This window comes from Pleurodeles waltl, chromosome 3_2, assembly GCF_031143425.1.
Source record: "Pleurodeles waltl isolate 20211129_DDA chromosome 3_2, aPleWal1.hap1.20221129, whole genome shotgun sequence".
NCBI classification, from domain to species: Eukaryota; Metazoa; Chordata; class Amphibia; order Caudata; family Salamandridae; genus Pleurodeles; species Pleurodeles waltl.
In genome coordinates, this window is record NC_090441.1 from 46,599,558 (window position 1) to 46,615,917 (window position 16,360).

General features: G+C 47.5%; 1 protein-coding gene across 2 annotated transcripts in view; it reads right to left on the bottom strand.

The window, feature by feature from the left end:
* SRRM3 (serine/arginine repetitive matrix 3) overlaps positions 1-16,360 on the bottom strand; it is a 327,419-nt gene that overhangs the window by 189,005 nt on the left and 122,054 nt on the right. For both annotated transcript variants that reach the window (XM_069226720.1, XM_069226719.1), the window contains exon 3: positions 4,253-4,522. In XM_069226720.1, coding sequence (XP_069082821.1) covers positions 4,253-4,479 — 227 coding nt within the window. In that variant the 5' untranslated portion in view covers positions 4,480-4,522. The remainder of the gene's footprint in view (positions 1-4,252; positions 4,523-16,360) is intronic.

Here is a 16,360-nt window from a genome sequence, read left to right on the forward strand (position 1 = left end):
TCACCACGGGTAGATACTGGGGTACACACACTTCACCACAGTGCGCGTGCACCACAGGTAGCAGAGGGCGAGGAGTCACCACAGGTAGATACTGGGGTACACAGACTTCACCACAGTGCGCGTGCACCACAGGTAGCAGAGGGCGAGGAGTCACCACGGGTTTAAACTAGGGTACATACTCCACCACAGTGCGCGTGCGGCGCAGAAGGCGAGGAGACCCCACGGGTAGATTCTAGGGTACATACACCACCACAGGAGGCAGAAGACGAAGAGTCCACACGGGTAGATGGGGTGCACACACACCACCACAGTGTGCGTGCACCACAGGTAGCAGAGGGGGAGGAGTCACCACGGGTAGATACTGGGGTACACACACTTCACCACAGTGCGCGTGCACCACAGGTAGCAGAGGGCGAGGAGTCACCACAGGTAGATACTGGGGTACACAGACTTCACCACAGTGCGCGTGCACCACAGGTAGCAGAGGGCGAGGAGTCACCACGGGTAGATACTGGGGTACACAGACTTCACCACAGTGCGCGTGCACCACAGGTAGCAGAGGGCGAGGAGTCACCACGGGTAGATACTGGGGTACACAGACTTCACCACAGTGCGCGTGCACCACAGGTAGCAGAGGGCGAGGAGTCACCACGGGTTTAAACTAGGGTACATACTCCACCACAGTGCGCGTGCGTCGCAGAAGGCGAGGAGACCCCACGGGTAGATTCTAGGGTACATACACCACCACAGGAGGCAGAAGACGAAGTTAACACGGGTAGATGGGGTACACCCGCAACACCACAGTGCGCGTGCACCGCAGGAAGCAGAGGGCGAGGAGTCACCACGGGTAGCAACTGGGGTACGCACCCTTCACCACAGTGCGCGTGCAGCACAGGAAGCAGAGGGCGAGGAGTCACCACGGGTAGATACTGGGGTACGCACCCTTCACCACAGTGCGCGTGCGCCACAGGTAGCAGAGGGCGAGGAGTCACCACTGGGATACATTCCCCACCACAGTGGGCGTGCAGCGCAGAAAGCGAGGAGACCCCAAGGACAGGTAGGATACTCACAGCACAGGAGGCAAAAGGGAACACTTCCCTTACCTTAGAATGCAGCCAGGGCTGTAAGTGGGCAGGATCCTTCTGGGTCTAAGACCCGCTAGCATTTTAGAACGGACATTGGTTTAGTTCCCGTTTACATTTCATGTTTTACTGATCTTGCACCCCATTAGAGTGTTAGCTATTCCCAAGATGATGTGTTTTTGTGTGTGTTTTTCAGCATATCACTCTTGTATACTGCATACTTTGAACAGCCGCGATCAAGAGCGCTGGTGTTCAGGCTCAAAGCAATGCGAGTTTCTTGCAGTCAATAAGGTGTTCAGAATACATGGTCATCCAATCATTGGCCTCTCTGTGGAGCACACAGAGACAACCACTGATAAAGCCAACAGTCCAGGGTGTTTTTTAGGTGTATGCCAGTGGCTGTGTTATTATATCTGGATGCAATAAGAAAGCTCAGAGAGACACCAAAATATTGGTCGAGTAACACAGAAATACGGTTGATGTATTTAAGCAATGCCTATAACTACATAGGCCACACCCTTCTTAGAGACCTCCCACTTTTTTTCATCCCACTTAAAGCTCTGGATGCAGCACAGGCAGCAGCTTCCTTTGGACACTCAGAAGGCACAGCCGATGTGTGCAAGCTTCACTGCCACCCAACTACAGCACAAGCCTCACTGCCACCTGCCTACGGTGCAAACTTCACTGCCACCCGCTTACAGTGAAAGCTTCAATACCCCTGACAATGATGCAAGCGTCACTGCCACCGGCCTATTGTTCAAGCTTTACTGCCACCCACCTACAGTGCAAGCTTTCCTGTTACCCGCCTACAGTGCAAGCTTCACTGCCACCCGCCTACAGTACAAGCTTCACTGCTACCCGCCAACGGTGCAGGCTTCACTGCCCCGACAATGGTGCAAACGGCCTACAGTACAAGTTTCACTGCTACCCGCCTCAGTACAATCTTAACTGCCACCTGCCTCACTACATGCTTCACTGCCACTCGCCTACAGTGCAAGCTTCACTGCCACCCGACAACAGTGCAAGCTTCACTGCCACCAGCCTATAGTGCAAGCTTCACTGCCACCTGCCTATGGTGCAAGCTTCACTGCCACCTCCCTACAGTGCAAGCTTCACTGTCACCCACGTACAGTACAAGCTTCACTGCCTCCAACAACAGCGCAAGCTTCACTGCCACAAGCCTAAAGTTCAAGCTGCACTACCACCAGCCTACGGAGCAAGCCTCACTGCCACCCGCCTACAACACAAGCTTCACTGCCACCTGCCTACAGCACCAACTTCACTGCCAACCACCTACGGTGCAAGCTTCACTGCCACCCACCTACAGTGCAAGCTTCACTGCCACCCACCTCAGTATAAGCTTCACTGCTGCCTGCCTACAATGCAAGCTTCACTGCTACCCACCTACAGTGCAAGTTTTTCTGCCACCTGCCTACATCACAAACTTGACTGCCACTCACCCATAATGGAAGCTTTACTGCCACCTGACAATGGTGCAAGCTTCACTGCCACCAACCTATGGTGCAAGCTTCACTGTCAACTGCCTACAGTGCAAGCTTCTCTGCCACCTCCCTACAGTAAAACCTTCTCTGCTATTCTCCTAGAGTACATGCTTCACTGCCATCTGCCTACAGTGCAAGCTTCACTGCTGCCCACCTACGGTGCAGGCTTCACTGCCAGCTGCACAAGCTTTGTTGCCACCCGCCTACAGTACAAGCTTCACTGGTACCCGCCTACAGTGCATGCTTCACTGACACCCGCCCAAAGCGCAATCTTCCCTCAAGGGCATAACACGTATAGCACAGGATGAGTAACAGCACCTGTGCAGGCTACCCTGCACGCCACCGTTGTAATGCATGGACAACAGTGCAAAAACAGATGCACAATCACCATGGCCACATGTTTGTATGTAGAGTGGTGAGCCATATTCCACAGAACAACTACAGACAGCTGTTGTGACAGAGGGAGGTTTATATTCAAGGTCACAATGATCGGCAAAGCGTCAAAATATTTAAGGTCATAATTTGTGGCCAAATAATGACCATATTCATGGGCACATGGATGGGCATTTTTTGTGGTACAATGATGGTGATGTTCTAGGCACCATCAGGGCATGTTTTCTGGAACAGTGATTGTCGTAGTCAGGGGCACCTTGGCTGGCAGATGCAGGGCACTATCTTGGCAACCCAGAGAACAATATATTGACTCGTGAAGGGCAGGTTGGGTGATCCAGCAACTAGAACATCAAGATTTGCAAAGCGAAAGAGAATTAATCGTGTGTTTACATTTCTACTGTGATGTGATGACCAAACGGGTAAACATGCAAATGTCAGCATCACTGGAGAATGATAAGCACCTCTCTTTAAATTTCAGAATATGCCGCCTTGGACAGCATGATGGTGCGCCTGGCATATGCAAGTGGTCAGACACCGTCCTTTGTCAAGCCTTGTGAGAGGATTAAACACGGACCGCAGAGACACATATCCACGTTTTAGAAAGTGGTTACCAGAGGCTGAAAATAACTAACGTCACATCTGAAGGGAGGCAAGTGGAGGCAATACACATAAGAGGCAGGGTTAATATCCAAGTCAATACAAGGCAGTTAAATGTCTCACCTGAGGCAACTGCATGGCCCTCGTTGGACAAATGAGAGACTCTTAGAGAAGATCTTCATGGTACACACAGATACAACTGTGCAGCACATCTCGAGGCATGGACAGGGGTGAGGGGACCCGAGGCAGCGTGTGACCCGAGGAGCTGAAAAGCATCCTGTCTCTGAGCACTATCATCCACAGGTTCTGAGCCTCTGTGCCAGGTAAAGAAGAGTCTGTGCTTGGGGGCTATCCTGGACACAGACTGCAGCCTGCACGTGGGGTCCTCAGAGACTGGTGTGCAGAGTAAACCGATAGCAGAAATGGGAGACTGCGTCTGGTGGCATGGTGCCTGTGTGCTGACTGCTGTGTGGAGTGTGGGTAAAGCCTGGCATCTGGTATCTCTTAGTGTTGAGTGTGTGAGACACAGAACAATTATGGTCAGAGCTGAATGGAATGGTCTATGGTATGTATCATATGTGTCCAGCTCTTTGTGTCACAATGCCACAGTGCCCAGCTTCTCACGTGGAGTATCTCTGGATCAGTGCCCCAGGGATGCCCAAGTCTGGCATCACTTACCCTTTCTCCTCCATCATCTCCTGAAGCTCAACGCACTTCAGCTCCACCCGCCGCTTCCGCTCATGGTCCAGAATCTCGCGATGCGCCTTCTTCACCAGGATGGGCTCAGCTTTCCGCGGCTCCTCTTCGGGTGGCTTGTGCCAGGAGCCGGAAGCTCCTGGTTGGGAGAGGCCATTAGCAGCATCCTGCGGAGTGGGCATGCTGGCCCCGTTGTTGCACGCAGCCATGCCCGGCTCCCCTCCTGGTCGCAGTGGCGTCACTCCGCAGATCCTGTAAAAACAGAGCAAAGTTGGGGTCACTTGTTTCCTCTATGTACCTTCCAGTGCTCTTCTTTTCTACTTTCTGCAAGACCAGCTGTGCACCGACCCTTTGCCCGTTGTCTCAGTCAGTGCCCGGGCCTCCACCCAGTAATGAATTAGTGGTACCTAAATGCATAAATAAACAATAAATAAATAGGAAGAATCAAACGCGTTTCTTACGAGCGTCCCGACCACCCTACTGAATGCCAGCCTTTCTGAATACTGAGACTGTCTGCTCTCAGTTCCACCCTTTCCTCTGCCTCCCTACACTCCCTGCCTCTTTAGCTCACTCTTGCACGCCTTTCATCCCTGCATTGTCCCTTGTTGAGGTTTCTCTACCTCCCTCTTCTCTTTTTTTCGTTTTGTGCCTTTCTCTCGCCTTCTTTTGGTAATTTCGGATGCTGAAAAATGCACCCTGTCCCTAGTAAGCCTACTGGTACCCCCACCTTCACCCACTGGCACAAATTAAGCCCTGCCTCCTGCCGCAGGCAGGCCTGCAGGGTTACGAACAGCTTAATACGGTTTCTCCTGGGTCGCCAGTGACAGAGAGGGACCCAAGAGGGACCCTGCACCAAAGAGAACAAGCACTGCATGGAGTGAAGGGCGCATGCCAGACAGCTGGAGCTGCAGGGGTGCGGCATGGTGTGTAGGCGTGGCGAGAGAGATCCAAAGTAGAAGATGGGGGGGGGGGGGGGGGGGGGGCGCGTGAAGCGACGTGGGAACGAAATCCAGCGTGCAGGATCTGGAAGAACGGAGGCGGGGCATGGGAGAGGAAGGGAATCCGAGACATGGGCCTAGGCGCCGGGAGGACGCCTTCTGATGGGAGCGGAGCTGCAGGATGCAGGAGCTGGGGAGGATGGAGCTGTGGTGTCGGGGTGGGAGAGAGTGCCATAGGGCGGGACCTAGGTGGGTGGGGGCAGGATAGGGATGCGGGAGGGATCCAGACTGTAGGAGACGGAAGGAAGGATCCGGAGCATTACTACAGAGTAGAGCATGGCTAAGACCCCCCCTCCAGCTCTGTATAATGAGCATTGCAGGGGGCACGGTGGGCCCAGAAATCGAAGCCGTCTAACCTCCCTCCAGTCTCCCGAGATGTTTTTGGTATGAAATACACATCACCCATGACTACCTTCGCCTCGCACAGCACGCTGCCGCCCTATAGACACTCCCAGGCCTGCATTTCAGAGCACAAGTGCAAGGAATCGAGCAAGCAGACGAATAAAGAGAGACCTTGGCATGCAAGGAGTAGGTCTGAGCGGGAATTAGGTCACAGGTTAAGGGGCAAAGGTCAGAAAGGCGTGATAGAGCGGGGGTTATTAGTGCAAGCTGGCAGCACGTGCCACGAAGAAGGATAAAAAGATGGCGACCGAGACGACAAGATCGCACCGCGCAGTGAGAGCCTGGGTGATGTGAAATGCACGTGCGCATCCTGGGAGTAGTGGTAATAGGCTGCGGCTCATGCTCTTAGGGCAACTAACAGGATGTGACACATGGTCAAGGAAATATGAGGGACCAAAGGGAAGCAGGGTTATGATATAAAGGGCACAGGGTGTATGGAGAGACATACCACCTAACATCCTAGGGGGTTGGGCTGGGGGTGTCACTGCAGGGGGTGTCACTGCAGGGGTTGTCAAAGGCGATGATCAGGTAGAGGCTAGAGGTGTCAGTGGTGTGCGGGGCAGAGTCATGGAGGAAGGGGGGAGGCGTTAAGCAGCCATAGACGGCCTTTGCACAGATACTGCCCTGGACGAAACCAAATATGGCCCCTGTCCAGCCTCCTTCTTATTTGTGCATGTGTGGCAATCTCGGGAGAACTGGGAGGAAGGTGAGGGGGGCATGGTTAAAGAATGCAATGGATAAATAGGCAAAAGCGGACCCCAGCTGCCTTCTGAAGAAGTTTTTAGGAACACTTTTCCTTGGACCCAGGTAGGAAGGTGACAATGGCAGACAGCTCCTGCGCCCCTCTGGCAGTCTGCGCCCCGGGCGTGGGCACAGTTTGCACATGCTTAAGGCCGGACCTAAAGCAGTGATTGTTCTTAAGAAGATAGCGCCCATGCCGTCTTTCTCTTAAAATATGACTCAAATATTTAGTTTCCTAACGCTTAAATGTAAATATCCCCCATGAGATATAGTCTTCATGCCTGGTGTTATATACCTCTCAAACAGGGATCAGACCATTTTGAAGCTGTCCCTATTATGGAATGAAAACCGCGGGCGCAAAGTTTAAGTGATTTGCTCAGTTCAGTGAATGAGGCCGAGACCAGTAGCAGAGTTTCTTAAATGCACTAAAAATGGCGTTCAGGACCATGGACAGGGACAGCTGCGGTGAGACTGGTTCTGCACTGCCTGGAGTGATGACCGCTGCTGTGGATCTGGTACAGTACTCTAGATCAGTGCTTCCCAAACTTTTTAGAGCCACCACACAATTTTTAGAAATTCAAACTTTTGCAACCCACCTAGCTTTAATAGCCATGAGGTGTACAGTTTTTTAAATGTAACTAAAGCTTTGTGTGGTAGCGCAGTGTTATTTACAGATAGCACATTTTCCATTGAAATGGCCACTACATTTGCACAGATATACAGTTTTACAGATAAAACTATACTGCGCACAAATAAAAATGCGTGGAAATTGGGTTCCAGTGAATAGTTATCACTTGTACATCTCAAGCAAAAGTGTCTTGAGTTGTTTTGATCCTATTGAAATGGTTGTTTCCAATACGTTTCAAAATTACAAAAAATTACCTCACTTTAGCTTTCCTAACAGCTGAATGTGTCAAATTCATTTACAGATATTTACATTTTGTTGTGTGTTATAAAAAAATAACATTTACATCCTTTCCTTTCACATTCCCTGTACCCAAGCAAGGTTATCGCATAATTCACTTTACCTTTACTTCCCTGCCTGCAAAGTGAGCGGATTTGGAAGCACCAATCCCCATGTTAAAAAATAAGTAGCATTTTTGTCAAAAGGCATAGCCTGACATTTGACCTTTATCTTTGAAGGGCAGCGAATCTGACAAGATAAATACAGAATTTAAAGGCATCTTTATTTATTGCTTGAACTTTCGTGACTCACCAAAAGTCAGGTTGCAACCCAACAGAGGGTAACGCCCACAGTTTGAGAAACACTGCTCTGAATAGTGGCAGCTGCTGTGGGTCTGGTACAGCACTCTAGATAAATGACAGCTGCTGTGGGTCCGGTATAGTACTCTGCATAATGACAGCTGTGGGTCCGGTATAGTACTCTGCATAATGACAGCTGAGGGTGCGGTATAGTACTCTGCATAATGACAGCTGTGGGTGCGGTATAGTACTCTGCATAATGACAGCTGCTCTGGGTCCGGTTCAGTACTCTGCATAGTGACAGCTGAGGGTGCGGTATAGTACTCTGCATAATGACAGCTGTGGGTCCGGTATAGTGCTCTGCATAATGACAGCTGCTGTGGGTTCGGTTCAGTACTCTGCATAGTGACAGCTGAGGGTGCGGTATAGTACTCTGCATAATGACAGCTGTGGGTCCGGTATAGTACTCTGCATAGTGACAGCTGCTGTGGGTCCGGGTCAGTACTCTGCATAGTGACAGCTGAGGGTGCGGTATAGTACTCTGCATAATGACAGCTGTGGGTCCGGTATAGTACGCTGCATAGTGACAGCTGCTGTGGGTCCGGGTCAGTACTCTGCATAGTGACAGCTGCTGTGGGTCCGGGTCAGTATTCTGCATAGTGACAGCTGCTGTGGGTCCGGGTCAGTACTCTGCATAATGACAGCTGCTCTGGGTCCGGTTCAGTACTCTGCATAGTGACAGCTGAGGGTGCGGTATAGTACTCTGCATAATGACAGCTGTGGGTCCGGTATAGTACTCTACATAGTGACAGCTGCTGTGGGTCCGGGTCAGTACTCTGCATAGTGACAGCTGCTGTGGGTCCGGGCCAGTACTCTGCATAGTGACAGCTGCTGTGGGTCCGGGTCAGTTCTCTGCATAGTGACAGCTGCTTGTGGGGCCCGCACAGCACAGTGAATAATGTCTTCTGCTGTGGGCCCGGTACAGGACTCTGGATAATGACAGATGACGCGGCTCCGGTACAGGACTCTGGATAATATCAGCTGTTGTGGATCTGGTACAATTCCTTGACAGCGACAGCGCTGTGTGTTTGGTGTAGAACACAGGATAATGACATCTGATGTGGGTCTGATAGAGCTCCCAGACAGTAACAGCTGCTGTGGGTCCAATGCCGCACTCTGAATAATGACAGGTACTGTGTATCCGGTGCAAGTTTCTAGACAATGACAGCTGCTGTGGGTCCGGTACAGGGCCCCGACAGCAGCGGCTGCTGTGTTCAGTCCAGAACTCTGGCTAGTGACAGCTGCTGTGGGTCTGCTAGAGCTCCCAGACAGTAACAGCTGCTAGGGGTCCGGAACAGGGGGCCCAGACAGTAGCGCGTGCTGTGGGGTGGTTTAGGCACCCTGTACCATAACTTCCTGTGGGGATGCCTTGCGCCATGGACAGCTGCTGCGGTGGTTTAAGCGCCCTGTGCAGTAGCTCCTCCTGTGGGAACCGGCCTGGAGCTGCGGACAGTGGGAGCTGATATGGGCGGTGTACGCCCCCTGTACTGCAGCTCCTGTTGTGGGGGCTGGTTCAGCACCACAGACAGTAACGACGGCCGTGCGGCGCTTTCAGCACCGTGAGATGGACAGCTGCTTCGGGATCCGTGTGGAGCTCTGGACAGAGACCCTTGTTCACCCCCGTCCAAGTGATGCACTTCTCCGACGGCCCCTGGATTTCCTCCAGACTGCTTCAGCTTAGTTTCCAGGTCCCCACCCCTAGTCCCTGACCCAAGGGATTTTGGAATATTTCTTATTTCTTCCATACTGTGCCCTCTACGAGCCATGGAGGCAGTGGTATGTATTGACTCTGACAAGGGAGCGGCTGAACTCCTGCTGCCAGTGCTTGTATCATCTGTATTACTATTAACATTTTTAAAGCAGCTTCGATTAGATTAAAAAAATCCAAAGTAGCTAAAAAGAATGGTTTCTGTCCCTGCTGCTTCATTTCTGTGCCGGCGGATTCTCTTGTATCCTGTATTCCTCGCTGTGCGGTGCTTTGTACCTGAGGCCCTTGGAGAATTCATCACACCTTATCAGCCCCATTCCAAGTGCTGTGGCAAATGTGGAACGTGCCCTCATCAATGCTTGCGCCAGGTTTCAGCTTCACTAATTGTGCCTAGGACCGTACATTCTTCCAGAGGCTCCACCACAGGGCGGGGGCGCAAGGTGTGCGGGTAAATTGTGCGCACACTCACTAGTGTTGGCCTGGGGTGCGATAATTACATTCAATTCCTAAAATGCTCCCATTCCTTGCGTTACACGTATCAGAGCGCGATTTCTTCCTCCAGACTGATACTGAGGCCATATGGAGGCAACATTTGGATAAACAGAGATATTACATTAAAGACTTCTTTCGAGCCCAACACCATATTGTGCACGGTGGTTCTCCACAATATCTCGTGACTTTTTTAACATCTGATAATGAATGGTAATTTTATTACAAGACAGGAGGCTGTGTCATGCTGTCTCTCTTGCATTCCTGCTTCCCTGGGAAGGAAGTTATTTACATAAACAAAGGAGATCCCAACATATAAATAGCAGTAATCTTTTTATTCTTGCTGCTAGAGATGAGTGTATTCTAAATTGCTGCTTGCTGGTATTTGATTGTGATTTACTGTATGTTTATTTATTGTTTGTTTGGTGTTTAAATTGAAGTTTTGATTTCTTTGGGCCAGTGCTTAATTTGTAAATAAAAACGTACCGGTGCTGTCACGCGGCTGCATCAATTAAATGTGTGAGCACAGAATATTGAGACAGCGTAATCCTAAATTCATATCGGGCCTCTTTAGTCCATTTACAGCCACTCCCTGCCCTCTTCAGCTCACTCTTGCAGCTTTCTGCTTTCTCCTGTTTGTGACGCTTTCTCATTTTTTTCTTCCTCCGTCTTTCCCATATGTGTATTTTGCTCGCAGTAAACACCTGATGCAGAAAAATAAGCGCCGGCCCTCAAAAATAAATTGCCGGTGCCCGCACCGGAAACCACTGGCTCAAATTAAGCACTGCTTTGGGTCAGTTTCACACAGGTGCCTGCTTGTAAGGCCTGCTGCTACTTAGTTTCAGCACACTAGGGCTAGTTTGTTTATTTAAGTTTATTCACCTGCTTTTAAGGCTCACATGTGAATAATTATATTGTAGCAGAAAGGCTGCTTGGGAGTCAGATAGATTGTATTATTTGTTGTAAGAAAATGCTTGCCTGGGGATGTGTTTATGCAAACAGTAGCCTGGGTTTATGTTAAAACCATTTAAAGACACACATTTCTTTTTTAGCGCAACTGTTTTCTGAGCACTTGTTTTAATATGTTTGATATCAGTTGCTCAAAAGAAAATATTGTGGAGTAGAAGTTCAGCGTTGAATGCTGATTAAATGGTTGACCGTGGTGTTAACAATAAGAAGAATGAGGATTTCAAGAAAACCTTTTGTGACATTTTGGACAATTCAGTTTCAAATTCCATTCATTAAGCGGTCTCTTCATCATTTAGAAGGTAGGCCACTGATGTAGCAAATTTCATGGCAAATGCTATTCCAGGTTCTTCATCACTTCCTATTAATGGCAGCTCATATTTCCAGCAAGGGGAATTATATAAGCCACAGGGGCAAAAGAATAATGAAGGAAAATTATGCTTCCCTTCATGGTTACGAGGGAGATGACTTTGGTGGCAAGATCCCGACTCAAAAGACTGTGCTTATGGGATCTTGAAACATTTCCTATTTTCTACCGCTACGTTCTTCTACAGGAGCCCAGAGACTGCAGCATTTATTGTCTCTCCGACAAGGAGGTAGATGATTTCCCACTGCTAGTACTTGTATAATTTGTATTACTATTAAAATTGTTAAAGCAGCCACTAGACAGTTAGAAAATCCATTGCTAAAAAAGTGGAATTTCTTTCTGTCCCTCCTCGTTGATTTCATTGTCAGTGGATTCTCTTATTTTGTTTATTCCATGCTCGTGTGTGTTTTGTAGGTGGGGCTCTTTGTAAACTCATTCACATTAGAGGCCTCGTTCCAAGTGCGGCCCTGTGTTTGGAATAGACTCTGACGATATTTGTGCCAGATTTCAACTCCACTAATTGTGCTTGGGACTATGTTTTTGGCTACTCAAAACTCAAGAGACTCGATAACTTGATGGGGGCGCAAGACACGTGTAAATTGCACACACGCTCATTAGTGTCAAACCGACCTGCGCTAATTACACTGAATTCCAATTCTGACATCTTGAAATGGAGAATTACATGTGTTGAGACATCCATTCACTTGCTACTGGCTGTGAAAACTAGTATTTTGGCAGTTTCCTCCCACAACTGGCTATAATGTTTACCCACCTCAATGGACAGGAGCAGGAACCCATGTCTTCTGCAAGTTGAGCTCGCTAGAGTTTGCACCTAAAACTGTATTTGCCGCCCAACATAATAGTGCGTAATAGGAAAAGCAATTTGCACACCAAAACGTTTGGGAAAGGGAAATAGTATACAGTAACATCAGCCACAAAGACCATTGCTGCTCACTATTCACCATCACCTGGAGAAAATGTTGTAATCGGGTCCAAAAATGCACCAATAACTCGATTTTTCATCCAGGCTGATACTGAAGCCAAATGTAGGCTCAATTACAACAAACAGAGAGATTACATTAAATAATGCTCTAGAGATAACCTTATATCCTGCACTGTGGTTCTCCATAATATTTCACCAAAGTTTGAATATCCTATGACTACAGGTAATTTCTTTACATGTCATGAGGCAGGAAGTTATTAACATAAACAAAGGACAGCACACATCTAAACAGCAGTAGTCCATTCACTATTTCTTCTTTTCCTGCTTCTAGAGATAAAGTGCATTATAAATTGCTGTTTGCTAGCATTGGGTTGTAATATACTGTAAATCTTTTATTGTTTGTTTGGTGTTTAAACTGAAGTTTTGATTGCTTTTGGTCAATTTCACACAGGTGCCTGCTTTTAAGGCTTGCTGCTACTTTGTTTTAGCGTGCAGTTGCTATTTTTTTTTTATTTTAGGTGAAATTCAACTGCTTTTAAGGCTCATTTGTGAATAATTATTTTGCAGCAGTGAAAGGCTGCTGGGGAGTTTTGCCCACATTTCATGGTCAGATATATTGTATTATTTGTTGCAAGACAGAGGCTTGCCCGGGGAAGTGTTTATGCACGCGGCTCCCTGGGTTTATGTGAAAGCCATTTAGAGGCAGAATCATTTTTTGGTGTGTGCTTGTTTTAATACCTTTGACATCACTTGTTCAAAGAAAATATTGTTAGGAGTTAATTCCCTGTTGCATGCTGTTTAAATGGTTGACTACAATGTTTTTAATGAAGATGTGGTTTTAAGGAAAACCTCTGTGAGTTTTTGGACAGTCCAGTTTCTAATAAGTACTAATGCTCTGAGAAAGATGAAAACTGGGAATAACCCTCTTATTGACATTTTAGACAAAGGAGGTTCTTTCATGTTTGAACCTGGGTTGATTCAACATCCACATTTGGCAGAGTAGCCTTGATGTATTGATGAATACGTTTGTTCCAAAATAAAAATTTCAGTGGGCAGGAGTGTTAGATCTAAAATGAGGCCAGAGTGCCCAAGGCCAATAATATTCGAGAAAGCGTCCGTAATTCCAGAATAGGACACTAAAAGTATAACTCTTTAAACTGTAAATTGTACATTTTTTAAGCAAAGGTGAGAAAGACCCTAGAAAATTTGTGGATCGGGCATGGTCCTCATGCCAAGATAGAAAGAAGTCATGGGGTCATTGGACCCGGAAACAATTTCTGGTTCAGCCCAAAGCTGTTTCCTGGGAATGCAAACATGAGACTTTCTTTGGGGACAAACAAGGGACTATTATTACGTATTGATCCCAAACTTGGAGTGCTTGAAGGCTCAAATATAGGGGCCAATTCCAAAAGAGCTCTGTTTGGGGATGACTTTATTAAATAAATTGGGTAGTACGTTCTAACCTTTACCTTTCTGGACAAGACACAATCACCCTAGCCTGTGTTTTGCACAAGTCTCTCCCAGGGTCTGAGGATATGGAGGTCATTGCACCAGTCGGGGGACCTTCTACAGCCCTATAGAGGTGTGGAACAACAGCCAGTAACACCCAACAGTAATAAATCTGATGAAGCCTATCCGATTTCTTCTGTACCATCATTCCAAAATGGAGACTATCATATGCCTGAGTGGCATCCTTCATACAAGAGACTGGATGGTGCATCTGCATCTACCTGACAGTGCCAATACTCCAAGAGCACAGAAAGCACATGCAGTTTCTGCGACAAAAGCAGGTGTTTAGATTCAAGTTTTTTCCATCCAGTCTACCCTCTGCTCCTTGGTACGTTACCAAGTTTTTAATTATTTTTTTTTTTTTATTGAGCAGAATGAAGACAGAATTGAACACCATCCAAGACATAGCAATACTATAATCCAGCAACAGACTATAAACATATTAAAATGATTTAAAAAGTTGGTCTGAGCTAAACAAAAAACTAAAGAAGGGTAAAAATAAGGCAGAGAAGTGCCTTTGTGCGAATATCCTAATCAGATAGCAGCTGTCGCAGGTATAGTGACTCATTCTCTAACAGCCAACCATAATAAAGTGCCGTCATGCCATTCACATAAATAGTAAAGTGCACAGGTATAGCTATCTGTAATCATGGCAGCCACCCCATCAAACTCAGCCATTATATCAAAAATATCCCAATCAGATAGCATCTGTCACAGGTATAATGACTTGTACTCTTAGCAGCAAACCATACTTAAGTGCCAGCATGCCTTTGATATGAATTAGAAATTATAAAGTGCAAATGCATAACCATCTATAATTATAACAGCCACTCCATCAAACCCAGCCATGATATCAACATCAAAAAACAAACTGATAAAGCAACATTCCAATATCCTCCCTTTGGGCAGATAGCTATATCAGTAGAAAAAGTTCACATGGGATTTTAACCCGCCCCCATCTCCACAATCGTCTGATACCAATATTAATATGCAAATGATGTGCAAATATGCAAAGAGATAAAAAAAGAAACGTAAACAGTGATTGTATAATGCCAAATATTTTATGTCTGGGGATACCAAGCAGGCTCATATCATAGGCCGTTTCCACTGCCATTGCAAAATCCTCTTGGGCCTAAGAACCCCACCCAACAAGCCTATGATAACGCAGCTGATGGGCTGAGCCCGGACTCTAGATCCAATCCCCACCCTGTTATGTGATCACTTGTGAGCTCGAAGCTTAAGGGGGTAAGTAATTGGTACAGAATACTCCGTGGGCAAGCTGAGAGGCGCCAATTGGATAGTTTGCTGGAATGAATCCGCCTCTCTACACAATGCGCAATCTCGGAGGCTGAATGGAATTCCATTTCAACGGTATGACATAAGGTATTATGGGCTGCCAATTTTAAAATAATCTGCTTCTTATCTCGTTGGATGGCTTATTATACTCCAGAGGCCCTCTACAGAAGGTTTCCGTTGGTTGAGGATCAGTGTTCCGCTGATAGCAAGCAGGAATGGGGGGTGGGTTGCACACTTTTTTTACTTGTCGGAGCCTAGAGCAGTTTTAGCAAGGGGTTTTTGCTGATCTCAGCCTCGCGCTCCGGACTAAATTGGCACCAGAACCAGAAGTGGTACTTTTTGGCCTAGTTAGTAAGGATCAGAGGTCGGGCCCGGATGAATGAGGCTTGGTATTTGTTTCTATTGCCTCAGCAGTTGTTTGGTCTCTGATCCTGAAAAATCAGAGATCATCTAGAGTTCCTTCATTTCAAGAATGTGTGAATAAAATGCTTAGGAAGAAAACATTTGAGGACGCATATGCGAAATGGGTAGGGGGATTAAAAAGATTTTGAGCCACATGGGGGTTCATTGAGGTTCTCGGTGCTTTGCCAAGTTGATAAGGCCTCTGGCGGTGGCCTTCAGAGCATAGAGGCGGAGGATGCTGGTGACACTGGACAATATCACATTCTTGGGACAGGAGAGAGAGGTTGGTAAATCAAGTTCAGGTTGCCATAAAATTGATTTAGTCATTGGGTTTCATTATTAATATGGGTAAATCTGAGTTGGTGGCCTCAAGAAGGATGGAATTCTTGGGGCTTCTGGTGGATTCTGAAAAGATGATTCTCCTATTGCCAGAAGCAGAGTTAAGGCTGATAATGAAGTTGAGTTTGACTTTGTCACTTCAGATTTCCCTCTGCCAGATGGCGAAGCTGGTGGGCTTGCTCATGTAGTGAATTCAGGTGATTTTTCCAGAACCTCTTTGGTACAGGACTCTCCAGCAATGGAAGGAGATAGGACATCTTGAGAGAGGACTAGAATACTCAATAACTGTCCCTTTAGATATTTATTGTCCTTTAGCTCAGGAGGTAAAAGAGGAAATAAGCTGGTGAGGGAGTCATGTAGACACATGGCTAGGGTGAGCCCTCTTCCCTAAGTTCCCAGATCTTGTCTTAGAATCAGATTCAAGACTGGGGGCTGGGGTGCAAGATGTGGCAGCTACTCGACCAAAGGCGTATGATCCAGGAAGGAATCATTAATGTATATAAATTGCAGTGCTATTGAATGCTATTACAAGCTCTTTGTCAGTTCCTGCGGATGGCAGGTCACATTCCTAGCAAGGGGAATTATGTAGCCTTGGCTTCTTGTAGGGTCCTTTACAATACAAAGCTTTGTTAAAAAAAGGTCAAATGTGCATTCCTCTTTCTCATAG